The 27792-nt window shown below is 34.9% G+C and overlaps 1 protein-coding gene across 3 annotated transcripts in view; it reads right to left on the bottom strand.

The window, feature by feature from the left end:
* RNGTT (RNA guanylyltransferase and 5'-phosphatase) overlaps nt 1-27792 on the bottom strand; it is a 350432-nt gene that overhangs the window by 231980 nt on the left and 90660 nt on the right. For all 3 annotated transcript variants that reach the window (XM_064360855.1, XM_064360854.1, XM_064360856.1), the window contains 3 exons: nt 9479-9614; nt 5927-5998; nt 632-796 (listed from right to left, as the gene is read on the bottom strand). In XM_064360855.1, coding sequence (XP_064216925.1) covers nt 632-796; nt 5927-5998; nt 9479-9614 — 373 coding nt within the window. The remainder of the gene's footprint in view (nt 1-631; nt 797-5926; nt 5999-9478; nt 9615-27792) is intronic.

Genomic DNA, 27792 nt, shown 5'->3' with positions numbered 1-27792 from the left:
TTTTTGTATTTTTAGTAGAGACAGGGTTTCACCATATTGGTCAGGCTGGTCTTGAATTCCTGACCTCGTGATCTGCTCATCTCGGTCTCCCAAAGTGCTGGGATTATAGGCGTGAGTCACTGCACCCAGCCTTAGTATGATTCATTTTAAGTGAAAATAACAAAAATAATCATAAAAAAAAACTTCAATGTGTGTGTGTGTGTGTGTGTGTGTGTGTGTGTGTCTGTGTGTGTGTATGTATCCATATATATAAATGTATTTTTAATAAGAGTACATACCAAACACTTTACCTTCAGGATGCGTAGGAGTAGGCCTAATGATTTTCATTCAATACAATTCTATATTGTTTATAGCTTTTTAAAAAATGTAATATGACCAATGACCGGGAAACAAAAACTATTATGAGAAACAGGGAAACAACCTAGTTTAAGGTGCCACCATTGAGAATCTTACTCAAGAGAAAAAGCCTAGGAGTCATACCATGTTTGGCCAAAACAGTGTTATAACCAACTTGAGTATTTTCTGACAAAGTCAAGACAACTGGGCAGTAAAATGTCCTTCATATTTATCTTGTAAGCTGAATTATGATATATTATAAGCACTAATTTAAAAAAAAAAAAGTAAACTTTACCTTTCTTGAAATACAGATGTCAAAAAATGGCTTATTTCTGACACTAAATGGTTCCTGTGTTTTGTCGATGAGCCCAGTCTTCATTTTTTCATGCCGAGGATTTATAATTTCTCGTTCTATACACTGCAGACGAACATTAAAATCACAATCTCCAACTGGCTGTCCCTGAATTAAAGAAAGAATTAGTTAAACTTTAACATTAACATTAACAACTATTTTATCAGCATAATTATCAAGGCTGCCACACTGTACATAGTAGTATGTGTAAACAGCATCCTCTGGAGTTATCCAGTGAACAGCCTGCACAACCATATACACCAATCCTAATAGTTTGACTAACAAGAGAACTGTCTAAAGACACAGAGAGACTTATTTTAAAATAAAATTGCATAGAACAGTATGAAAAAGTGGCATGATTCTACTTTGAGTTAATCCAAAGATTTCAAATCTAGGCCAGATGTGGTGGCTCACAGCTGTAGTCCCAGCACTTTGGAAGGCTGAGGCAGGAGGATCACGTGAGGCCAGGAGTTTGAGGCTAGCCTGGGCAACAGAGCAAGACTACTAACCCCAAATTTTAAAAAATAAAAAATAAACAATTTCACATCTGAATTAAAGTATTAATATACTCACTATTTATAGGTATAGAATCATTAAAAATAGAAAAATATATATACTCACTAGTATTTTTTTATTATGTATATAAATTAGTTAAAACCCTAAAACTAAAATCCACAGAATTTAGAAAAGTACAAGCCAGTAACACACCAAAATAAGTAGCACAGTTACCTAAAATGTTTTTTGCTGTTTAAAGTGCTAACTCCAGAGACATCAGTAAGTAGAAGATAAGTATCAGACAAATACACCCTCAACTCTGGAAACACAGAAGTTTATATAATATGTTCAAAGTTATACAGTTATGAAGATGTTTTCTCTCAAATACACTTTCCCTTGAGTGTTCTTAAAGCATATATGGTTTGAACTATGAAATAAAAAGTATATGAACACTTTTTGTATGAATTGAGGGTGGGGCTAGTCCTAGCCATGTGGCATACACAAACTCACTTATAACATATTATCTGGTTTACAGTAATCATCCAGATTAGTAGTTATTGCTTCAATGGCACATAAGCTACTCTTCTTTCTTACATTGCAACTGGACACCCTTACATGCATTTTTCCCCCATCTTTTCCTAATGTAAACTCAACCTAATGTTTACATAGGGGTGGCAACGTACTTTGGGAATGTCTCTTTCACAACTTTAGAAGGATGACAACTTTGATATTCAGCAAAGAATAAGGAGTGAGACAAACTGAGAGGTATGGGGTAGCACACATTCTCTTTACATAAAGGCATACAACTACCTATAAAGGATATTTATTGGGGAAATGCTGGTAAATAAACATACAGTCCATGTGTCATCTTTTCTATGCAATCAATATCATCAACATGGTTGAAAAACCTAAAATGTTAGGCTTGTTTATTCGATTTATTAAAGGAATTCAGACATCTATAAAATTGAAGTAGAATAAGCAAGCCCTCTTTTTTGTTCTTAAAAAAAAAAAGACTCAACTGTTTAAACATATGTAAATAGTCTACATTCACTCCTAGAAGCTTTCCACTTTTACACATAAATTCACCAAATAACAAGAATAGATTGAAAGCAAGTTCACCTTCAAATTCACAATGCCTGTGGGCAAAGTTAAGCTCTCAACAGATAGGTGTTGAATCACTGAGAAGAGGCTACAGGAAACACTCAATAATTATTGACTAGTTTGTCTCCCTGTTTTCAGTTCTTACTCCCTTCAGAACACTACCCATGCTGCCACTAGTTATCTTTCAAAATAGTAAAAATATGTTCCTATGATTACAATGAAAACCCTTTAACAGTGCCTTATTACATAAAGAACTAAGTTAAAATGCCTTATTCAAGTAATCTGGCCCTCTACTTAACAATCCATTCTCATTTTTCGCTATGACCCACACCTTTATCATCCATCAAGTATACTAACAGGCCAGGTGCAGTGGCCCATGCCTGTAATCCCAACACTTTTGGAGGCTGAGGTGGGCAGATCGCTTGAGGCCAGAAGTTCAAGACAAGCCTGGCCCTCATGGCAAAACCCCATATCTACTAAAAATACAACAATTAGCTGGGCTTGGCTACACACACTTGTGGTCCCAGCTACTCAGGAGGCTGAGGCACAAGAATCACCTGAACCTGAGAGGCAGAGGTTGCTGTGAGCCGAGATCGTTCCCCTGCACTCCAGCCTGGTCAACAGAGTGAGACAGTCTCAAAAAAAAAAAAAAGTATGCTAACAAACCACCTAATGCTTCTGACCTCCATGATTCAATCCTTCAAAACTAATTTGTGTCACTTTCTCAGTCTGCAATTCCATGCTTCAGTGACTCAACTATACCCAGGGAAGTTGGAATACTCTCCTCTCAATACCACTATATCCTTTATATACCTTTGTTATGTTTATAATTTTAAAAATTATAATTATTTCTTTACATTTATATTTCATCCATGAGTAGTGTACAAATTTGCTTTAATTTTATATATACATGTACAATTATAAAATATTATTAAAATGTTATGTTTTTAATGTAAAATGTTATAAAACAGACAAAATAAAACAATAGATGAAACTTTTTTTTAAAGTTCTCCTATGTTCTTCCCAAATCCCCATGAAATGCTGTGCAAATGGCCTTCTTTGGAAATCAGTACATAGCATGTGAATTCTTTTTTTTTTTTTTTTTAAAGCTACAGCACCCGGTATTCCCAGGCGGTCTCCCACTCAAGTAGCATGTGAATTCTTTAAAGGCAAGGAATTATGGCTTATTCATCTTGGTATACCCAGTACATATGTACGTACTTGACATATAAAAGATGATCGATGCTGAGAGTCAGAGGGTGAAAAGAAAAAGATGATGGATGAAATTCTTTCTGGACAAGCTAATAAACTAAGGGACTGAAAAAATTTTAAATCCTATTTCAAAAAAATTCTTTTTCTAACAGTGGCCCTTACTTGATGATCCAAAATAAATAATGTTGTTAATCATCCATGAAGACTCCACAGTAAATTAAAGAATTAAATATATGATAATTTCAATTATAAATGCATCACAATATCAAAAATGTAAAAAAAAAAAAAGTGGCTTAAAAATCATGAAATATGGTAATAGGCACACAATAAATATATACTGAATCAAAAATTCTAGACCTAAAGACAAAAAAGCATAACAGTCATTTTTAGAATAAAATATGGATTAACTTCTTAAACAAAACAAAAAGTACAATATTTGGGAAGGTCTGATGAGACTGTTTTCATTAAAATTAAAAACCTTTGTGCATCAATAAACACTGAATTGGAAAACATATTGCCACACATATAACCAAGAAAGGACTAGAATCCAGAAAAGATAATTGATTCCTACATATTAAGAAGGGGAAAAAAAAAACACAGAAAACCAAACAGAACTTGCCATTAAGTTACAAAAGAAAAATATGAACAAATAAAAATAAACCTCAGAAATATGTTCAACTTCATTAGTAATCAGGAGAAAAAAACAGACAACCAATTAAATCATACAAATTCCAAACAAGTTTAAAAAAAAAAAAAGAAACATAAGAAACATGTTAAACCTCATTAGTAATCAAGGAAAAGCAAATTAAAACAGGATGATACCATTTCACACACATCAAATTAGCAAAATTATAAATGATAAAACCAATTGTGGCAAATTGGTACAACTATTTCTGAGAGAAATTTAGCAATGTAGATTAATATAGCTGAAGCTGCTGATTTGATCACAATCTCCATGATATAATAATGACAGATCAGAGTTTTTAAGAACACTTCCCAAGTAATTACATTCCAAGAAAGAGAACAACCGTCCTAGAGAAATTTTCACATGCACAAGAAAAAACATATAAAATTGTTTAATACAGTAGTAATATAAAAGTACAAAAAATAGAAACCCAAATGTTCATCAAAAGGAAAAAGGATAAATTCTGTATATTTATACAGTGTAATACTCAATGGTAACTGAAGTAAATGAACTAAATCTACACATATTAGTACAAAAAAGTCTCAACAAGATAATGTGGAGACAAAGTCAGCTATCGTGGTACAGTACAATAACATTTATATAACACTAGAAATCTTGCAAAAGTATATCATACATATTTTATGAATATACACATAGGTAGTAAAAGTATCTGAAACATTCATGGAAACAATAAACACCAAATTCAGGATAGAGGCTGATTCTGGGCAAGAGATTTGAGAATAGGAGAGAGGTGTAACTAAGAAACTTCTAATGGATTCATAATGAATTACGTCTTATTAAAAAGAAAGTGGAGCAAAAGTATGAAGCTTTAACAAATCTAGGTGGTCAGTACATGAGTATTCCTTATATTATTTTTTAGACTTTTGTATATGTTGAAATTTTTCATATTTTTAAAAGTATCAGAAAACTGCTATCTAAGACAGAGTACTCAGCTAAGAAGTGAGAGTAAGCCCAGACTGAACATGTATTAGAGCGGAACTCAATATCAAGAGGCAAAAGACACAGAACTTCCCTATTCACAAAGAAACAAAGCCACCCCCACCCCTTATGTCTAGTTATAGGCTAATGAATGTTATTCCAAAATCTGTGATAAGATTAAGCCAATTCTGGAAAGCATTACTTTTGAGGAATACAGTAGTCAAACAGAACAAAATAAAACTTGATGATTTCTGACCCTAAGGTTCTTAAATTTGAAGCTCTGTGTTTTAAATACAGAAATTCAACCGAAAAATAAGATGTGTGCATTAAAAATTTCCAGGAAAAAAAATGTCTTTTAATAACCTGAATTAATGCAATCCTGAATCTTAATACTGCAATTTATTGCCCATTGAACAGCTCATAATCAGTTTCACTTTTGTTTTGTTGCTGTTGTTGTATTGGTGACAGAAATAAATTCATTAGATTTAAAAGAAAAAAAATCAAGTTTAGGATAATTAAAACCAAGAAATTTTCATTTTATGAAATGCTGTCTTATTTCATCAGTTGTCATTATTCTTTACTCACTTGAAGTTAAAGAAACCTAAAACAAAGAAATGTGCAAAAATTAGCAATAAGACAAAGAAAAGGAGATATAAAAGTATTAACAAAAAGATACCCAATGAATAACCTGAGTCACAAATTTTCTTTCCTACTATCTCTTAGGCAGTAACAGAGACTCTTTATCTGTCAAAAATACATCCATTATTTCAGTAATAACTTTTATTTTATAAAATATAGGTACTCACATTAAATTTAATTATGTCATAAATCAAATATCTAGGAACAGCCTGTCCATTTACTCTGTCGATAATCATCTCCTTGAAAAAGAAAAGAAGATAATTATCTTTATACATTAATAAACATTTTTAATTTGACTGAAATATAGCATACACACAGTAAGCACATAAACCATAAGTATACAACTTGATGAAATTTCAAAGTGAACACACTTGTACCCAGATCATACCAATAAACTGTCAGCACCTCCATCCCCATCATGCGTTTATTCGATATTGAAACAGAATCACCTGATAATATCTCATCGTACTTTCATATTTGAATTTCTATCCTACATTTTGCTTTATGCTTAAATTACTAAGCAACAATTAAGCATAGGGAGACTAAAAATCTTAAATTCTAAAATCAGGATCATTTTTTAAAATATTTTTGTTTAATCACTAACGCTTTAAATTTTGTTATATGCCAATTACTTTAACCATAAAATCTAAGATAATAAATGGCACCCTCAGTTTAATTCTCATGCAACCCATGTGGTCTTTCTTGGTTTTATGCCACTTTACTAGGCTTTGATCAAAGGAAATGGCAAGAGAGCATGAAAAGATCACTGCAAATCCACTATAGCCATTAAGAAGTCAAAACAAAATCTGCAGCCTGACAGAACAAGATGAGGATATTAAAGGATGACTACAGGTATAAAATGGAGTATTATATAAAATTTTAATTATTAATACATTTTTGACCTAAAATCATTTTTCTTTCCTCATATTCTTTCTAGGAAACCAGGTAGGTTTTCTTGCTATCTAATTTTATAACAGAAATTCCATATATAACCATCTAAAATTACAAAAAGAAATTGATTTAGGAAAAATATATTTTGTTGTTGTAAGAAACCATTACCTAAGCCTAAGTAGAAGGAGTATAGTTATTTCTACTTGAAGACTAAGAGGAAGTTTGGTAATAAGGTACTGATCATTAGCTGCATCCTGAAAGATGCAGAGGAGATTTTCCACCAGGATAGTGGATAGACCAAATGGTATAACAAAGACATGAAAAAAGACGACTTGGGGTAAATTGTCCAAAGCTGAGTATCTGTGATCAGCAATTACAACAAAAGATGAGACGGAAGACACAGGCATGCTTCAGATATAAAGAATATTATATTGAATAGTTTGGCTCTTGTGCTACAAGTAACAGGGAACCATTGAAGGGTTTTCAAAATCTGTCGGCCTTCAATCTCATCTCTGTAACTCATTCCTTGAAATCTTTCATATAAGGCCCCCCTGGTTCTGATCATCACAGTCCATAAAGATGATGAAATGTTATGAAATTAAATAGTGGTCTTGATTGTACGACCTTGTGAATAGACTAAAAACCACTGGATTGAACACCTTAAAATAGTGAATTTCATAGTACGTGAATTGTATCTCAATTAAAAAAAAAAACCTAAATTAAAAAAAAAAAAAGAAATCCTAAAAGCGGTTCCAGATTGAAGAGAAATAATGGAACCCCAGATACACAACATATATTAAATGTCAGCTATATATATATATTGGTTATACATATTATGTAATTATTAGCACAACAAAGTTACTAAAGGGATATTTCCTTTTAACATCAAAATGTAAAATGTCATCTCTCTTGTTTGTTAATTTTCTCTACTTTATGTTTACAGACTTTCTAAAATTTCAACAATAAGCATGCAGGGTTTTATAAAAAATTAACAGTTGAAAAAGACATGGAATTTTTCCAAGATTCTTGCTATTAACTTTAATGATTGCTACATTCTTATGTTAGTCTAAATATTAAATTGATTAAATTTCACTGATTTGTTACAGCGAATTAATGCCATATTTCTAAATTCCTGTTTTCCACATTGTATAGGTCAAAGAACATAATTAAGCAAAGCAAAACAAAAGCTTCAATGCTCACATCTGATAGTCAGACAATTAGGTGGTTTGAGTTATTCTTGGATTTGGAATTTTACAAAAACAATTTGCACATGAAAATGTAGAAGAAACAGGAAACTAGAGAGGACTGTTTTAATTAACCAAAAAAAAAAAAAAAAAAGCAGATATGGCAACTGTAATTCTAGTCCAAGTAAACTGACATCATGAATCATATTGCTATTTTCAAACCTCACAAGAATCTATTATGCTGCTCTAAGTTATCCAAGTTTGAGGTGAAATAAATAGTATTGCTAAGTTAAATCTGCAGATGGTTAAACATCTAATTTTTAAGCATTATTTCCTACCTAGAATGCCCTCAGCCCACGTCCATCAAAAATCTCTTTCTATAGAAATCTTTCTGTTTCTAATGCCAACTCCTACATAAAACATATTTAGTTCCTGACTAACTAGATGTGATTTATTTCTCCTCTAAACTACCACAGGACTTAAATACCTCTTTTTGGTTATTGTTTTATTCGAAGGTCTCTTTCATCATTACCATTCATTCTCCACCCTACTCAATTAAGCAAAATGTCTCAAGGGTGAGGCCTTCTCCTCAACCCTTTAAGTAATACCCATACTCTTGGTAAAGCAATTCATAACAGGTACTCAACAAACATTAGTTCAATTATAAGCTATACTAAACTCTGTGAGAAATGCTGTTAAGTCTTTTACTTTCTTATATTTTATTAATTATAATGCTAAAAAAAAGCATGTAAATAAAGATAACAGAAACTAAAATGTTCCGGCTATTCCAATGAATCAACTACCAGAGTTACCACAAATGACTGTGACTTTTATATACTATACAACTCCAAGGGTGTCAGTCACATTAACTATAATGTGATAGTTAAATCTATATACATGTACACATGTATATACATCATTTTTATTAGAAAATGATATTTTGTTACACATGCTGTCATAAGAATGAAAATTTACTATATATAGGAAAAAATACAAAAATCAAAATGTCCAACAAAAGGGCACTGGTTAAATAAATTACAGAACTGTTTCTCAAACTTGCCTAATCAGAATCACTTGGTCACTTGTATGGATATGTAGGCCCCTGGGAGATTCCAATTCATAAAGTCTAGGATAGGCTGTTGGAAAGGGTCATTTTATTAACAAGCAATTTTTTAACCCTACAATTTTCACAATCAAGATAGTTTAAAAACCCCAATTCATGGTCTCTATATACACAATGGTAAACCATTCAGACATCCAAAACATATTGCTAAGTAGGGGGAAAAGACAAGTTACAAACCACATGAAACATTTGTTTCTTTTCATGCAAAATTATAAGACTATCCATATGTATACATATTTGACCAGAGCACTCATTTAACACCCTTTCCACATCTTTAGCAAATTTCTCCACTAAAGAAAATATCTCAAAGTCCTAATTATATTCAAAGATTCACTTGTCAGATTGCTTTCTAAAAGGACCTTAATTCAGTGTAAAAACACATAAGAAATAAATGAAATCTAACATCCTAATAAAAGTTAGATTTGATTCAAAATTTCTTTACCAATAGAAATACACATTTACTTACAAGGAAAAGAAAAATGGCAATGTTTAATTTTTTATTATATATAAATATGACTTACACCATCCAAGAGAGTATTTGATAAATGCATACGAAGATCTTTACGAAATGGAAATTCCAGATTTGAAACATGAAACACGGAATTGTCTCTATCAATCATAAAAACTTCATTTGTGCCATCAATCAACATCATGTACCTGTAAATGAAACATTAAAAAGCTCATATTAACAATATAGTATTAAGAACAGGGTCATGAGAAATAACAGTTAAACTGGTTTTACATAGACCTTAAACATCTTTGTAGACTAATGTTCACTAGAGTAACTCTATCATGCATGTTAAAGTATCATGAATAACAATTTTTTTTTTTTTTTTTTTTTTTTTGGAGACAGAGTCTCACTTTGTCACCCAAACTGGATAGCATACAGTGGCACAACCTTGGCTCACTGCAACCTCCGCCTCCCAAGTTCAAGCAATTCTTGTGCCTCAGTCTACAGAGTAGCTGGAATTACAGGTGTGTACCACCATGCCAGGCTAATCTGTTGTTTTTTTCGTTTTTCTTTTTTTTGAGTAGAGACGGGGTTTTACCATGTTGACCACGCTGGTTACAAACTCCTGGCCTCAACTGATCTGCCCGCCTCAGGCTCCTAAAGTCCTGGGATTACAGGGACGAGCCACCACACCTAGCCCACAAATAATTTTTTTTAACTTTTTTCATTTCCTATAGAAAACACAGAGTATAGGGAAATCTAAGTTTTTTGTGGATATAATGTGATATTGAAGAGTATATGAATCCATCCTAACAGAGAATGGTTCTCTAATTTTTATGAGATCTTAAACATTAAAGTCTTTCAAAGTTTACAATACACACATATACATATATAAATGTATTTTATTAACTCAACAGCTATATGGATTCGGTATTATTCTCACCACTTCAAAATTGGGAAAAAAAAGAAGAGTGAAAAACATAAGTGATTTGCCTTCTGCCAGACTTCAAATTATCCAGTGCTCTTTCTACCACATCTGTTAACAAAACAGTTAATCCCTCTCTTTGAATTAATATCATGATATAGCCAGATACCACAATATCAGGTATAATTTTTTTTCTCATTTATGACTATAAAATTAAAATATTTTTAAAAACAGCCATAAGATTTTCAATTAGCTCTTATCTTCTTAAATTCAATCACTATACGGGGAAATTCATATACTTAATAACTGTCATTCTTCAAATGGTCAGGTTACGATCACTGATTTCCCATCAGTAAATCAAGAATGGAGTTGTACTTCACACCAAATATAAAGTCCACATGGATTCAAGCTGAAGAAATTACAGTCTAGGAGGCTATGCTACCAAACGGATAACAGGAAGAAGACTTGGGGTGAAAATGAAGATCATATCCAGGAACCAAAGTCTTAAAAGAATGAGAAAAAAAAAAATGAGAGCAAAAAAGATTAGAAAGTTAAAAGGCCTAAGCTGGAAGGAAACAGCATCATTTTGTTAGGCTGTTTTTGTTTGGTGTTTGGTGTTAAATGAAAGAAAGGAAGAACAGTGGTCTGGAGGTACCACAGAAAATGAAAGAGAACACTGACCAGACTGTCCAACGTCCTGCCCACAAAGTACATGAGGTATATCCAAAAAAAAAAAAACAAAGGCAGCAACGACTGAAAGATGTAGCTGAATCAAGATAAGATTAGAGAATAGAAGACATATTTAATGAAGAGATGCAAGCTGACAGAGTATATGGAAGCTACTATAATAGTGGATAATTGGTCAACCACAAACCAATGTTCTGAAAAGCAAAGTACACATGTATAGGATACGTGAGGAGAAACAGGAGAGCTGATGAAGGAAAAACAAGTGTACAAACAAAATGGAAAAGAGTAGCATGGAAGACCAAAGGGGCTTATGTATTTGGATTAGATTGTGCAGTATGTTGTTCTTTGCGGTTTCCAAAATAATCAGTTCCAAAAAAACAGAAAAGAGAAAAAAGAAAAAGGAAAAAAAAAAAACACATAAAAGAAAATTTAAAAAAAAATTTTTTTATAATAATGATAATTAGTTCCAGCAGGTGTCTGCAGAGCAGATGGAGAGCTCAGGCCCTTGCTATAATAGATGCAGCCCTACTAGATGGGGAGCCTGGAGACTCAGGTTTCACTAGGAAAAATAAATTCAGCCTCAGTCTGGCTGACTGTGTATCTGAAAGACTCCTAGACCAAATGCCAGGCCAGCCAGCACACAGACGACAGGAATACTTAGTTCACAAGGCCTTCTTGCACATGCTTTTCAAAAGCAGCAATTCCTGGTGGATAGAAACAATATAAGCTACTAGGAATAAGTAAGCTTTGCCTTGGATTATGTTTCAAAAGGAATTTAAATCAACAAAAGGGGCCAGGTATGGTGGCTCACGCCTGTAATCCCAGCACTTTGGAAGGCCGAGATGGGTGGATCACGAGGTCAGGAGTTTGAGACCAGCCTGGCCACGATGGTGAAACCCTGTCTCTACTAAAAATACAAAACTTAGCTGGGCTAGGTGCGGTGGCAGGCACCTGCAATCCCAGCTACTCGGGAGCCTGAGGCAGGAGAATCGCTTGAACTCAGGAGGTAGAGGTTGCAGTGAGCCAAGATCGCCCCACGGCAATCTCTGCCTGGACGGCAGAGCAATACTCAGTCTTAAAAATAAATAAATAGACAAACAAACAAAAGGAAAGCTCAAATAAAATACCAAACAATACAAAAAGAGGGAATCCTTCTTAACTCATTTTATGAGACCAACATCATCCTGATACCAAAACCTGGCAGAAACTCAATCAAAAAAGAAAACTTCAGGCCAATATCCATGATGAACATAGATGCAAACATTGTCAATAAAATACTGGCAAATCAAATGCAACAGCACATCAAAAAGATTATTGATCACGATCAAGTAGGCTTCATCCCCGGGATGCAAGGCTAGTTCAGCATACGCAAATCCATAAATGTAATCCATCACATAAATGGAGCCAAAGACAAAAACCACGTGATTATCTCAATAGATGCAGAGAAGGCCTTCAACAAAATTGAACAGCCCTTTATGCTAAAAACCCTCAATAAAACTAGGTATTGACGGAACGTATCATAAAATAATAAAAACTATTTATGACAAACCCACAGCCAATATCATACTGAACGGGCAAAAGCTAGAAGCATTCCCTTTGCAATCAGGCACTAGACAAGGATGCCCTCTCTCACCACTCCCATTCAATATAGTATTGGAAGTTCTAACCAGAACAATTAGGCAAGAAAAAAAAATAAAGCATATTCAATTAGGAAAGGAGGAAGTCAAACTGTCTCTATTTGCAGACGACATGATTGTATATTTAGAAGATCCCATCGTCTCAGCCCAAAATCTCCTGAAACTGATAAGCAACTTCAGCAAAGTCTCAGGATACAAAATCAAGTGCAGAGCTCACAAGCATTCCTATATACCAATAACAGACAAACAGCCAAATCAAGAACGAACTGCCATTCACAATTGCTACAAAGAGAATAAAATACCTAGGAATACAACTAACAAAGGATGTAAAGGACCTCTTCAAGGAGAACTACAAACCACTGCTCAACAAAATAAGAGAGGACACAAACAGATAGAAAAACATCCCATGCTCATGGTTAGGAAGAATCAATATTGTGAAAATGGCCATACTGCCCAAAGTAACTTACAGATTCAACGCTATCCTCATCAAGCTACCAATGACCTTCTTCACAGAACTGGATAAAAGCACTTTAAACTTCATATGGAACCACAAGAGAGCCCACATAGCCAAGACTATCCTAAGCAAAAAGAACAAAGTCAGAGGCATCACACTGCCAGACTTCAAACTATACTACAAGGCTACAGTAATCAAAACAGCATGGTACTGGTACCAAAACAGAGACATAGACCAATGGAACAGAACAGAGGCCTCAGAAGCAACACCACACATCTACAACCATCTGATCTTTGACAAACATGACAAAAACAAGCAATGGGGAAAGGACTCCATATTTAATAAATGGTGTTGGGAAAACTGCCTAACAATGTGCAGAAAGCAGAAACTGGACCCCTTCCTGACACCTTACACTAAAATTAACTCTAGATGGATTAAATATTTAAACATAAAATCTAACACCATAAAAACCCTAGAAGAAAACCTAGGCAAAACTATCCAGGACATAGGCATAAGCAAGGACTTCAGGATGAAAACACCAAAAACAATGGCATCAAAAGCCAAGATAGACAAATGGGATCTAATTAAACTTCAGAGCTTTTGTACAGCAAAAGAAACAATCATTAAGGTGAACCAGCAACCAACAGAATGGGAAAAAATTTTTGCAATCTACCCATCTGACAAAGGGCTAATATCCAGAATCTACAAAGAACTAAAACAGATATACAAGAAAAAAACAAACAAACCCATTCAAAAGTGGGCAACAGATATGAACAGATACTTCTCAAAAGAAGACATATATGAGGCCAACAAACATAGGAAAAAATGTTCATCACTGGTCACTAGAGAAATGCAAATCAAAACCACATTGAGGTATCATCTCACACCATTTAGAATGGCAATCATTAAAAAATCTGGAGACAAAGATGCTGGAGAGGATGTGGAGAAATAGGAACACTCTTACACAGTTGGTGGGAGTGTAAATTAGTTCAACCATTGTGGAAGACAGTGTGGCAATTCCTCAAGAATCTAGAAATAGAAATTCCATTTGACCCAGCAATCCCATTACTGGGTATATACCCAAAGGACTATAAATCATTCTATTAAAAAGACACGTGCACAGGTATGTTCATTGTGGCCCTGTGTACATTAGCAAAGACCTGGAACCAACCCAAATGCCCATCAATGATAGACTGGACAACGAAAATGTGGCACATATACACCATGGAATACTATGCAGCCATAAAAAATGATGAGTTCGTGTCCTTTGTAGGGACTTGGATGAATTTGGAAACCATCATTCTCAGCAAACTGACACAAGAACAGAAAACCAAACACCGCATGTTCTCACTCATAGGCGGGTGTTGAACAATGAGAACACATGGACTCAGGGAGAGGAGCATCACATACTGGGGGCAGTTGGAGGTGGGTTACGGGAGGGGCAGCAGGGGGTGGGGAGGGTGGGAAGGGATAACATGGGGAGAAATGCCGGATACAGATGAAGGGGGAATAGAGGCAGCAAAACACCTGGTTATGTATGCAACTATGCAACAACCCTGCATGACCTGCACATGTACCCCAGAACCTAAAGTAAAATTTAAAAAAAATAAGCAGCAATGATGACATCATCTGCAAAATGGCATGGAAGACATACAACCCATCATGTTGTTAAGGACTTAGGCTGGCATTTTGCAAAGTTGACATTCACCAAAAGGGTATTTCAAGGCAAATAAGTTAGGAAAATACTATATCTTTCTCTTAGAAAATCAAGATATATATGAGGATATTTAAAGTTATGATAAAATATTTAAATAAGTCTATTCATCTTACTTAATCCATTTTTTCCTAAATTTCATCCTGATATCTGTTAAAATATGACAGAAGTGGTGTTCTATACTTATAATTTGAGAAAAGCTGACTTAAGCTAATAAATGTTACAATTCAGAAAGAATAAATGGTTTACTCTTATGATCATGTAATAATGATGACCAAAATTATACTTCCCCTTTCACTGACTGCCCAGAAGTTGATAAATTTTAATGTTTAAATAAAATAGATATTATCCCAGGGTAAATATTTTACACACACACACACACACACACACACACACACACACCTGTGTATCTTAGTATCAGATCTTTTCTTTTAAATCAAGTAGAGTATCAATCAAAAGAAAATACTTTCTGTGTACACATGTGTAGAAACAAATTTAAAAGACTAAGGAAGAAAAAGCTTTAGAGGATGGAATTTACAACAAAGGCTAGCTTATGAGAAACACAACTTGCATCTGTAGAAACACCTGAGAGATTATTTAGCACCTAGTATTTAGGGATTCTTCTGCACACATAAATTTTCAGGCTTTGGAACACAAGTTTCTGGGCTATGATTTTTGGTTTGAACTCCAGTCATTCCAAATCATATGTTCTTTTGTTACATGATACTAACAAAAAGTTATGAGCTATTTCATGTTAGGGAAGGAAGGTAAGGAATGTGGATGCATTTCCACATCACTCAAAGTCCCTGAAAGCAGCCAGATTCTTTTCTTTCCTTTTTGAGACAGAGTTTCACTCTTGTTGGCCAGGCTGGAGTGCAATGGCACGATCTCAGCTCACTGCAACCTCTGCCTCCCAGGCTCAAGTGATTCTCCTGTCTCAGCCTCCCGAGTAGCTGGGATCACAGGCATGCACCGCCACCGCCCAAGCAGCCAGATTCTTTGAAAAAGGCAACTACCTCACAGACTGTCAAATACTAGCTTAATATATAACTGCGATGCAATATAAATTTCTTATTAATTGGGAAATTATCTCAACTGCAAATTTAATATTCAGAATTATTAATAGGTATTTATATTATATTCATTCTCACTAAAAGGCAAAATTTAATTCAGTATAAGATTCCTATATAGAAAATGCTAAAGTATATATACCAAAGGTATATGGACTATAGAAAAGCCAGATTTATAGACTAGTTTACTGTAAATGCAGGTTTTCTACCATAACTGGAAACAATCTTTCAGAGCAGTCACTGAGATGTGAGATATATAATTAAGCAAAGCCACCAAATTTTATTATTGTACATTAATAAAATTAGGAAGTACATAATTAAAGAGGAAAACTGATGGAAAACAATAGCACCTAATAGCACCTTAGATTCCTAATTCACATTCCTCCCAGTGTCTGAGAGTAAAATGGTCCTTAAACTCGTTGTAATTTAACGTTATCACCAATTTAGACCCAACTCTGCTCATCGATTTAGGAATTTATCTTACACTCTATTAAGGCAGAAATCATATCTACTTTGTTCTTTCCCACAGTTCAAGTACCTTACACAGTCTATGTGAATACACACTGAAGGAAGGCACTCAATACTTGTCAACCAAAGCTGTATGTACAAGAAAATTCATCATAATATTTTGTAACAGTGGAAAGGTGAAAACTCAAATGTCCATCATTCAGCAAATAAGTAAAATAAATACTACATATTCATGTATAAGCATACCATTCAAGCATTTTTTAAACAATGATAAAAATATCCATTAGTATGGAAAGAGATTTACAATATGTTTAGTGTGAAAAAAGCAATTTTAAAACCAGAATACATAAAATAACTACAGGAGAAAGGAGAAGAATAAAACTGTATGTATATCATAAATATAGACAGTAAAACCTATACCAAAATATTAACAGTTGCCATATCTATGTAATAGAATTATCAATGATACTTGCTTTCCTCATTATGCTTTTATGTATTTTCAAAATTTTTAGAAATAAATACAAATTGCTTTTAGACACAGAGAGCAAAGTTAAAGCTGTAAGGGGGAAAAAGCCTCCAAGTCAGAAATGTAGTCTATAATCAGACCCAGAGACACATTTTCCCTCTGCAAAGTGGCAATGAACTAAGACAGGATCCTAAACCTTCTTTGTACTACGGTGGCTTCAAAACAACAGATATTCCTCTTCTCCTATCGTAAGGCCTCCATACTAGATAGAGCCTTTCGATGAGCAATAAAAACAGAAAAACTGATCATTTACATTGAATTATTTCACCACCGTTCCTATCTCTACCCATTTTTCCTAGCCACTATCAAACTTATTATGGTTTTTCTCTTATATTTTTTAATCAATTTTTTTAAATAGATGTTCAAGGGCTGACCTAGAGCCAGTCTAGATGACAGGCAGTACTAAACGCTAGGGTTGTTAACAGCAAATGGCACAGACTCTCTTCTCAATTTCTTATCATTTACACTCTTAACAAGAAAACAAGATATTAAATACTTCCAACCATAATACATATTAGAACAGTGAAGTAGCAGCTGTTACAGGAGCCTACAAAGGGAGCGCCTGTCAGTCTGGAGATCAGGGAAGGCCTTCCAGAGGAATTCATGCACAGCCGATAATAACAACAGGTTACACTTATTGAGCACTTACTATGTTCTGAACAAAAGAGCACTTTTATTAACTCTTTTACTAACTCATTTAATCCTTACAACAACCTTATCAGGTCAACAAAATTATTATCCCCATTTTCCAGATGAGGAAACCAAGACACACATAAGTAACTTGTCCAATGTCATAATGCTGGCACAACAGCAACGCTGATATTAAAACCTACACAATAGTTTATTTGTACACCCTCTAAAGCATACTATCTCTCACATTCCATATATAGGAGTCAACCAAGCATAGGTTGTAGTGTTAGAGAGGAAGAGAAATGAGGGATGGGTGGGTTGGAGTACAAAGACTAGCAGGTGTACTGTCCTTCAGACAAGATAGAATGTGGCCATGTTCTGGTAACTAAACAAGGTTCAGAATACCGAAATGTAAAGAGAAAGCAGGAAAATGGTAGGGCATGAGACTAGAGAAGTAACAGAGAAATAGGAATTATGAAAAATTTTTTTTTTTTCTGAGAAGGGATCTCGCTCTGTCACCCAGGCTGGAGTGCAGTGGCGTGAATATAGCGCACTGCAGCCTCGAACCCCTGGGCTCAGGCAATCCTCCCACCTCAGCCTCCAAAAGTGCTCAGATTACAGGCATGAGCCACTGTGCTCAGCCTGAAAATTTTTTAAATCCTGTCCCCCGCCCAGCTAGTTACCAGTTATTTTAACTTTTTTTTTTTAACTTTATCTTAGAAAACAGAAAACTGCTTGTATGAGACAACAGAAACCATACTGCAGAATTCAAACCCAGGAGATGTAATACACAAGTTAGTTACACAGATACTGGAAAGCTGAGAACATAAAACAGGAAGACTGAAGAAACTCAGAGAAGAATACTTGCAGGAAGCACTATGACCCGCAGGATTAGAGGAACAAAATGGAAGAGGTCTGTTATTGAAAAGCTAGGAGCTTGGAGGAAAAGCATTATGGGGCTATGCCTGGAAGAAGGTGAAAGAAGTCCATGTGGCAGGGTACTCTAACCTCTAAGGAGGTGGCCGCAAATGGCCCTGTAGCTTAAGTTTGAATCCCTATGAAGAGGTGCCAAATGGAGGATGCTCAAACCACTAAGGGAACAAAGTCCAGCAGGTTAGGAAGTGATACAAGTGCCACTCTATATACCTAGGATGCCCTACCCAGAAGCTGGCATCTCTGAGCGGGAACAGCAAGACTGGTGAAGAGAGTGACAAAAAAGTTGGAGAATGCAATGATAGCTGTCCTTTGCTGCTGGAGGTGTCCTTACAGAAACTGGAAACAAGAGTAGTCCCTTCTCTCACCTTCCAAACTCCTGCCTGTACTCCCAGTGGTAAAACTCAACAGGAAGCAAGCTGGAAAGGGAGTCCGGGAAATGCAGGTTGCGAAGTCCCAGCCCCCAGCATAGTATAAAAGAGTGGACTGGAACTGAGACACAGAGGTAAATAAATGCAGACCACTAAAAGGTTTTAAGCAAACTAATGACATAATCTGATCTGCATTTTAAAAAGTTCATCACCACATAATGTATATACCAACAGGGTAGGAGCCAATCTGTAGACAAAAGAAATTATAAGGCCTCTGAAATAGACCATCTGAGAAATCAGCGGCTAGAACAGTAGTAACAATAACTTTAGAGATAAAGAAACTCAAGATATTCAAGATATAAACTGACAGGAATTCAATACGCTATTTACTGGATATGTAACTAAGAAAATGAGAGAAGTTCCAAATTCTGGCTTCAGGAACTGGGTATATTTACTGAGGCACAGGGCATTTAAGAAGGAAGCAGTAATTGTTCCATTTTGTTTGGAAGAAATGACGGACAACATGAGTTTAGATGGAAACCAAAGGCCCAGCCTAGCAGGCTGGAAATAAGCTCAGGATCTAAACCAGACAATCCATGTTCCTTTCCCAAAACTTTTAACTTGAGTGAGTAACAGACAGGCACAAGAATAGTTGCAGAATTATTTATAGCAACAGCAGAGACACGGTCAGCAAGTGCTAATGGTGGCTTCCTAATCAAAGTGTTCCTGTGCCCCAACCTTGGCTCTGGTCCTTGCCGCTGGCTTTCCTTGATTCCTATCCATTTTCCAAGACTGGTTCTCCTGAGAGCCTTCCAATATATTTCTTTGCATAAATTAGCCGAAGTTTATTTCTATTGCTTACAGTCAAGAAGGCTAACAAGGCTAGGCGTAGTGACACACATCTGTAATCCCAGCACTCTGGGAGGCCAAAGCAGGAGAATCACTTGAAGCCAGGAGTTCAATATCAGCCTGGCCAAGATTGCAAGACCATGTCTCTATTTTTTTTTTAATTAAAAAAAAAGAATGCTAATGGTTTTCGTTGCTGTTGTTTTTGCCCCAATATATACAGCTAAATGTAAGGAAGTTTAATACGCCTATGATGAAATTGCACTGTAATGTCCCTAACATATCCTTAATACCAAGGATTACTAGCCCTTTACATAGTAACTTCATGCCAAGAGACACAGTATCTATTTACTATCCTTCAACATACACAAGTGTATAATGCTAAGCCTAGAGTTTATTTTCTCTAGACATCTTTTCTCTCATAAGAATTTACTACCGAACCTCTGCTATTTCTATACAAGCTACATTTCCTCTCATTTCTATTCCCAATAGACTTGGCACACAAGTCTCTGAACACTAATTCTCAAAGTTGTATTAGTATACAGAAATAAATTCAAGTACACTAAAGTTTCTTATAAAGAAAATTCAGACCACTTTCCCAGACAGAATATATAAACCTTCCTGACATAGGAGCAGTTGGTCAGACCATGCCCCCTACTCACCAGAACCTTCATGTGTTCAAAAAACAATACAACAACAGTCGACTTGCCAAACTCCAGCTTTCTTCCTTCCCCATGGGCTCATGCACATTTTGCCTGTTCCTCTCATTGTCTCACTGCTCAGTAAACTCTGTCTCTGACAACTTCTTTTGCAAAGTTTTCCCATGTCTCCTTTAACCTGTTTTTTTCCTGTTTCTTTCAACTCTTTTTCAAATAAGAAAGATTAAGTATATTTTGCCACAATTTTTTAAAAAGAAAAAATGTATTTCTCCTACTCACCTCCTTTAACTTAGTTCCATTCATGAACCAACTAAAACTCTGATCAAAGCTAGTGACACATCTGCATCAAGCAAAATTTAAAGTAATAAGTTGTTTAATGCATCTAGACAATAAAGAATCAGTATCAAAGCCCCCTTCAAAATCTCCTTATATAATAGTCTCTAACTCCTTCTTATCTTATACAATCCAATCCATTTTCCCCAAAGTTTTTAAATTATTCAAAATAGTTTTCATAAACTCCTTATGTTGCAATGGCAGTTTGCTTAATTACCAAGGTTAAAACAGTACATTTTGTCATTTTTCATAGTATAGATACATAATAAGTAATTAAGCTACCTTAGGAATAAGCATTATAGGCTAGTCTGGGAATCTAACTACCATTTATATCATAATTCCATAGAAACATAATCTAAACAATGAATCTCAGAAAAAGACTTCAGATAATTTAAACATCATTTGTTTGCATCTGTGATACTGTGAAATATACATTTGTTCTTAAACCATTTCCTGGTATACAAATCCTAAAATCCTCTGACACACCAAAATGAGGCTTTCTTGTATATCAATGAGTTGACTGATGGTTGGCAGCTCCTAGGTAGCTTCAGGATGAGGACGAGTCCCAGGAGAGAATAAGGCAAAATTAGAGTGTTGGGACTTTCAGCATCACCCCACATCCTCTAGGAAGGAGAAGCGGCTGAAGTGACATTGATCACTAACGGTCAATGGTTTACTCAATTACACCTACATAATGAAGCCTCCATAAAAGACCAAGGACAGAGTTTGGGGAGCTTCCAAACAGCTGAACACGTGAAGGTTACTGGAGGGTGGCACATCCAGGGAGAGCATAAAAGCTCTGCACTCTTTCCCCCATGCTTCATCCTATGCATGTCTTCATCTGTATTCTTTGTAATATCCTTTATAATAAACCAGTAAACGTAAGTTTCCCTGAGTTCTGTGAGTTGCTCTAGCAAATTAATCAAATCCAAAGAGGGGGCTGTGAGAACCCCAGATTGAAGCTGGCTAGTCAGAAGTTCTGGAGCCCAGACTTGCAACTGTGTCTGAAGAGGGGGCAGTCTTGAGGACTTTATCTTATGTCATCTTCCCAGAAATTCAATTACTCCTAATTTAACTCATATTAAGGTCCTTAGTTTCATGTTAACAAATTTACAAGAACACACACATATAATAACACTGTTTAATCATTTTTTTTACTTTTTATTGCTACTAACAGTGAAATGACAACATAGCTCTAACATAATCTCTTTACCAAAAACTATCAAAATTTTCATTCACCAGTATAAAAGATCCTAACCCTATAGGTATTTTTGTTTTGACTTATTGATTCTATAAGCACAGCAGGCCTCTTCAAAGGATGAGCTCTTCTTTCATACTTATACCACATCAATTTAAAGTCATGAAACAGATGTGACTGATTAAGGCTTTATGGTCTTAAATTCATGTTAAGCCCACAGTTCCCTTCTATTATGTGATCAGCTCCCTTCTATTATGTGATCACTTACATGCACACAACAGAAATTAATCGACAACATGTATTATTTAATTTTAAATTGCAAAGCCCATTAACTTCCCCACCAATTTAATTGTCAAATTTATGTAACTAGTCTTTGATCTTAGAATGTTAATTGCATATTAAATGGCAAGCCAGCAGCATGCCACTGAAGATTTGGACAATTTGCCAACATATGTCTTCTACATAAGCATAGCCATCTTTATTTTATATGTTGCTTTACCACAAATTTTTTACTATGTCCTGTTTATCTAAACGGTTTAATCTTAATAAACAGTACTTAGTAAATTATGTCTATAGAAAAATCCTAAGTCAAAAGACTATAACTTTCATTTTAATGTTAGTTAATGCATCAAAAGTAAATTTTGAAGACCTAGAGGTACCTACCATAAAGAATCACAAAATCTCAAGCCTTATCAAACCACTGTGTGTGCTTATATCTATTAACAGATTATTGATCATCTTCAAAATCTGTTTCAAGAAAGTCCCTTCAACCATCAAGATTTAGAATCTTGGGCAAGTCTTTCTGTCAATTTAAAAGCAACACTATGACAGAGTTTGGCAGGGCATGGGACCCAGTGTCAATTTCTAGATTCTTCTCTCTATTCCACAAAATTAATGACACATACATAATATAACCAAATGTAAGTAAGGAGCAAATACGTTCCAAATTACTCAACAATGTTAAAAAATTAATTTGCAAACCATCAATGGTAAAATTGCTAATAATTATGGGCTCTGATGAAAAATTCAAGTTCCAGAGCCTGTAATTCCAGACTTAACAGTGCTTGCTATCTAAATCCCTAAAAATCAAGTAGGCAGACTGTAATCAAAAATCTCATCCAATATTATGAACAATTCTAGCTGTCCAACTCCTAACTATATGCTTTAACTTCACAATTGCAACTTCCTTATTCTCTTCTCATTTTGCCATCCTCCACTGCTCAGAAATTTGTATATGTCTGTTTCTAAGCCTATGTAGCTATACTACTATACTGTCCTGTCTCAAAATACATATCTTCAAATTCCTACTCAAAACTCCCATGAAATCTCCCATACTCCAATTAATAGGTCCTAGTCAACGCATCACTCCATCACTCCAACTTGCAAAGGAATTATACAGCTACTACATACAACAAATCATCACATCATGGTGAAAGAGAAGCAAACAGGGAGCCAGTAGGAGTGTTAAAATCCAGATTAAGGATTTTCAACTTCATTTTGTAATTGGGTTGAAGTATAGTTGAAATGCAACAAACAAAATAAAATGAACTGTTTACTCATTTGCCAACACTAGTATTAAAAGTATTTGTACTACATACCATTAATTACATGTTTATAGCAAAGAGGGGTGAAGATATCTGTAGGCACAAGAGAAGGTACCAGCATAGAAAAATATAAGGGACTCTACTATAGTACTAAGAACATTCATTCCACATCAGCTCTTATTAATTGTGTAACTCTGCACAAGTTACTCGACTAAGTGTCTGCTTCCTCACCAGAAGTCCTCACTTCCAAAGACAGTTTTAAGAATTAAATGAGTTAGTGCATTCATGTCCACAGCCTTATTCACAATGGCTAAACCACTGAAGCAATCCCAGTATCTATCAAGGGATGAATAAATAAGCAAAATCCAGCACATACGTAAAATGTAAAATTATTCAGCTTTTAAAAGGAAGGAAATTCTGACACATGCTACAGCACATGAACCTTGAATAGCACTTGGCATTATGCTAAGTGAAATTAGTCAGTCACAACTAGACAAACATTGTATTATTCCCTATGAAGTACCTAGAGTACTCAAAATCAGAGACAGAATGGAGAACAGTGGTTGCTAGGGGGAATGGGGAGAATAGGAAGTTACTGTTTAATGAAGTACAGACTTTCAGTTAATACAAGATGAAAGAGTTCTAGAGATAGATGGTGGTGACAGTTGCACAACAATATAAATGTACTTAATACCACTTAACTGAGTATTTTAAAATGGTTAAAATGTAAATTTTATGTTATGTGTAACTTACCACAATTTTAAAAATTGAAGAAAAGAATTGAGTTAATATATAAAGGATACTAGAATAGTGATTAATACATAGTAATAAATGTCAGCTATTGTTATTATGTCCAAGGCAAACAGTGCTTAATTAAGTTCTTAATTAAGGCTAGATATCATTAGTACTACAACTACAACTACTATTACTACAACAACTACTACTAATAGTACTACTTTACACAATCCAAGGAAGAGTTAGAGTTGGGGTTAATGACAAAACAAACCCTGAATAAAACAGAAAGGATTAGTTTAAGAACCCTATAAACAGGAAAGAGTAAGCCATCCCTTTTGAACACAGAAGAGAAAGAGATAATAACTGAACACAGAAATTCTGAAATATAGAGAACTGAATCACAGGTATCTCTATAAAAGTACCCACAGACCACAAACCCAAACACATAAACATATTTACACAGTCAAAGGCAGACAACAACTACAGTAAAATAGTTCCTTAATTCATTTTTCTATGAATAGGTATAACCGAAGTAAATTTTGTAAAATCAGATGCTGCTCTGAGTGAGCAAAAACTTAAAACAGAGAACTCATATTTAAAAAACTTCAATCAGGTGGGTCTCAATCTGTCTAAGAGCTCGTTTTCTAAACATTGGAATGATAAAAACAAACCCAGAGCCTAAAATATCCCAATATATGGAAAGAATTTCTTAAGATTTACTAACAATAATGGTACATACACAATAAACCCAAAAGCTATAATACACAATGGAAAATGATCATCTTCTGGTTCCACAATCTATCTCATTAAAATAAAGATTAGTAAAATGATAATGTAAATAAAATTATGATTAAATCTACATGGGTTCATGTTTCCTTTATCTACGAAAAAGAAATATAATAACTGTCATAATAATAAAAATTGACGGATAAAGTCTCCCCACTCTACAAATTTATAAAATCAATTAACAGTTTGTGGAAGTGCAACAGTAAATTATCAAAGCACACCATTTCACCTATTGAAAAGAACTGTCAAGTTAGGACTGAATTCGTTTGCTAAGGGCAACATGCATCTCACTAACTGCCACTTGTGTGGGCTAGAATATGCATCCTCCTCCATTCACCAATCTTCAAAGACTTAGAGAATTATGGAATTATCAAGGGTTGAAAGGGTTCTGATGTAGTCTCACTTCCCCCAAATAGTATGCACTCACACACATATTTATACCCCACCTCCAGTCCTGCAACAATCCTAAAAGTTCTTAAGGCACAAGAAAAACCTCAAAGAGCAAAAAGTATTCACACAAGCACCATTAAAGGCACAAAAAACTAGTTACATTACCTCCTCCAGTTTGTAAATGTCCAAAAACAAATTATACATTAACAGTCACTTTAAATAAAAACATGATTAACCTACCAAAGCAAGAAGCTTCTACCTCACAAACTAGATTTGAATATGATGTAGATAGCTTACTATCTCCTAAGGTCACTTAAACCTATTTCTTGATCATCTAAAGTTCAAAATGTAAGGACTCTAACATAATACAGACATTCAAATAAATCAATGTATCCATTTATTTCTTTTTCTTCAAATCCTCAAAAGCAATATGGATGGAAGAGAAAATCTTAAGACACATCTTAAAGACTCAAATCGAATAAAGTTGGCTTAACAAATGAGCTGCCATCTAATTAGGGGAAGAGGAAGATTTATCTTGGTTTTAACTATTTCCTTATCTGAGAAATATGACTCTGTCACATTAAAAATTAAAAGTCCACCATTACTAACTAGGTATAGGACCTTGAAAAAAACCACTTGGTCTCTCTGGCTTTGATATCCTCATCTATAACCTGAGAAAATGGAGTCAATTCTTGCTACTTACAATGTGGTCCCTGGACCAATAGTATTAGCATCTCCTGGAAACTTCTCAAAAACGCAGAATCTTGGACCCCTAGACTTTCTGAATCAGAATTTGCATTTTAACAAGACTTCCAGGTGATTCACATGCACATAAAATTGTCAGAAGCACTAGATTAAATCACCTCAGGCCACCCTTAACACTCAAATTGCAAAAGAAAATAGAAAAGCCAGGGCCAGGCATGGTGGCTCATGCCTGTAATCCCAGGACTTTGGGAGGCCAAGGTAGGAAGATCACCTGAGGTCAGGAGTTAGAGACCAGCCTGGCCAACATGGTGAAATCCCATGTCTACTAAAAATACAAAAATTAGCCAGGCATGGTGGCACACACCTGTAGTCCCAGCTACTCAGGAGGCTGAGGGACAAGAATCACTTGAACCTGGAAGGCTGTGGTTGCAGTGAGCCAAGATCATGCCACTGCACTCCAAACTGGGCAACAGAGCAAGACCCCATCTCAAAAAAAAGAAAAAGAAAATAGGAAAGCCAGACAGTAGATGTCCAAAAAAAGCAAAAGAATTTTTAAATTTCTTTTAATTTGAAAAAGAAGTTTTCACTAAATAATCTGTCCAAAAGTTATACTCAATAGATTTTCTCTCCTTAGCTATAGAAATGTTGTTGTTTTGATCCTAACTAGGACTAAAAAGAGCAAAGAGTAGGAGAAGAAAAACTAAGCATGATCACAAGTTAGTTATAATCAGTCTTCTAATTTTCACATTAGAACTTCTAATTAGTCTTCTAATTTTCATATATTATATATGAAACTTCACATTAGTCTTCTAATTTTCATATATTATGCAACCTTTGAAATTCACTATTGGCTAGACTCATTGAATGAATACTACATGTAATCTACTTTGAGTAAAATTTTCACTAACTCCCAAAAAAGGTTCACCTAACAGTCTTTGAATTACAACTGAAAATAGGAAGTAAAGTGTTGGGAAGGATAACTGGGAGAGAATTACTACAGGGTTATCCCGTGCCTCCTGCTAGGAAAGCCCCTTAGGGATGTTTCCAGGCTTAGTTTTCTGTGCCAAAACCACCTTTTTCTTCCTCCAGTCACAGAAGTAGGTAAAGTGCTTCCCCTTCAACTGCCACAGGAATTATTCCTCGGAGTGTTCATTTCCCTGCCTTCTGTATCACTATGGAAATAATCTCTTACCATACTCTCTACTTGATTTCAAAAAAAAAAAAAAGAAAGAAAGAAAGAAAGAAAGAAAATAAAAATAAAATAAAATAAAAAACAGCTCTTTTAAGGCCTCAAAAGCCACGGGGCTAACCAGTTGACTCAGCAAATCAGGTGGTCCTAAACTTCAAGAAGATTGAAATCAAGGATCTCCCATTTATTAACAGCCTCCTTAGAATAATTCAAGGAGTGGGAGTTGACATTCCAGTCAAAGTTGAAATCAGAAGCTCATGACTTAGTAATCACTAAAACTCTGACATGCTTCAAAATATAAGCAAAGGGTTTATGAAGCCAACAGTGTAACAATTTTCTTGTAAGCATCTAACTGCCTTAACTGTAAGAGCTTACAAAGATTGTGGATTTATATCATTATTAATCAGGTCAGTCCAACTCAGGCTGTTTCTACCTCATGACTTTCTTCACATTGAACCCTTTACCCACGTTACTCATCTTTCACTCATTATCCTCCTAAGAACTCCTACATTCTTAGAGTCTACATCATGTTATTTATATGCAATATGCAATTATATTTCACATTGTTCATTAGATTTTGACCC

Source organism: Aotus nancymaae, unplaced genomic scaffold, assembly GCF_030222135.1.
Source record: "Aotus nancymaae isolate 86718 unplaced genomic scaffold, 86718_ANA_hifiasm-v0.15.2.pri h1tg000040l, whole genome shotgun sequence".
Classification (NCBI taxonomy): domain Eukaryota; kingdom Metazoa; phylum Chordata; class Mammalia; order Primates; family Aotidae; genus Aotus; species Aotus nancymaae.
This window is presented reverse-complemented; position numbering and strand designations above follow the sequence as displayed.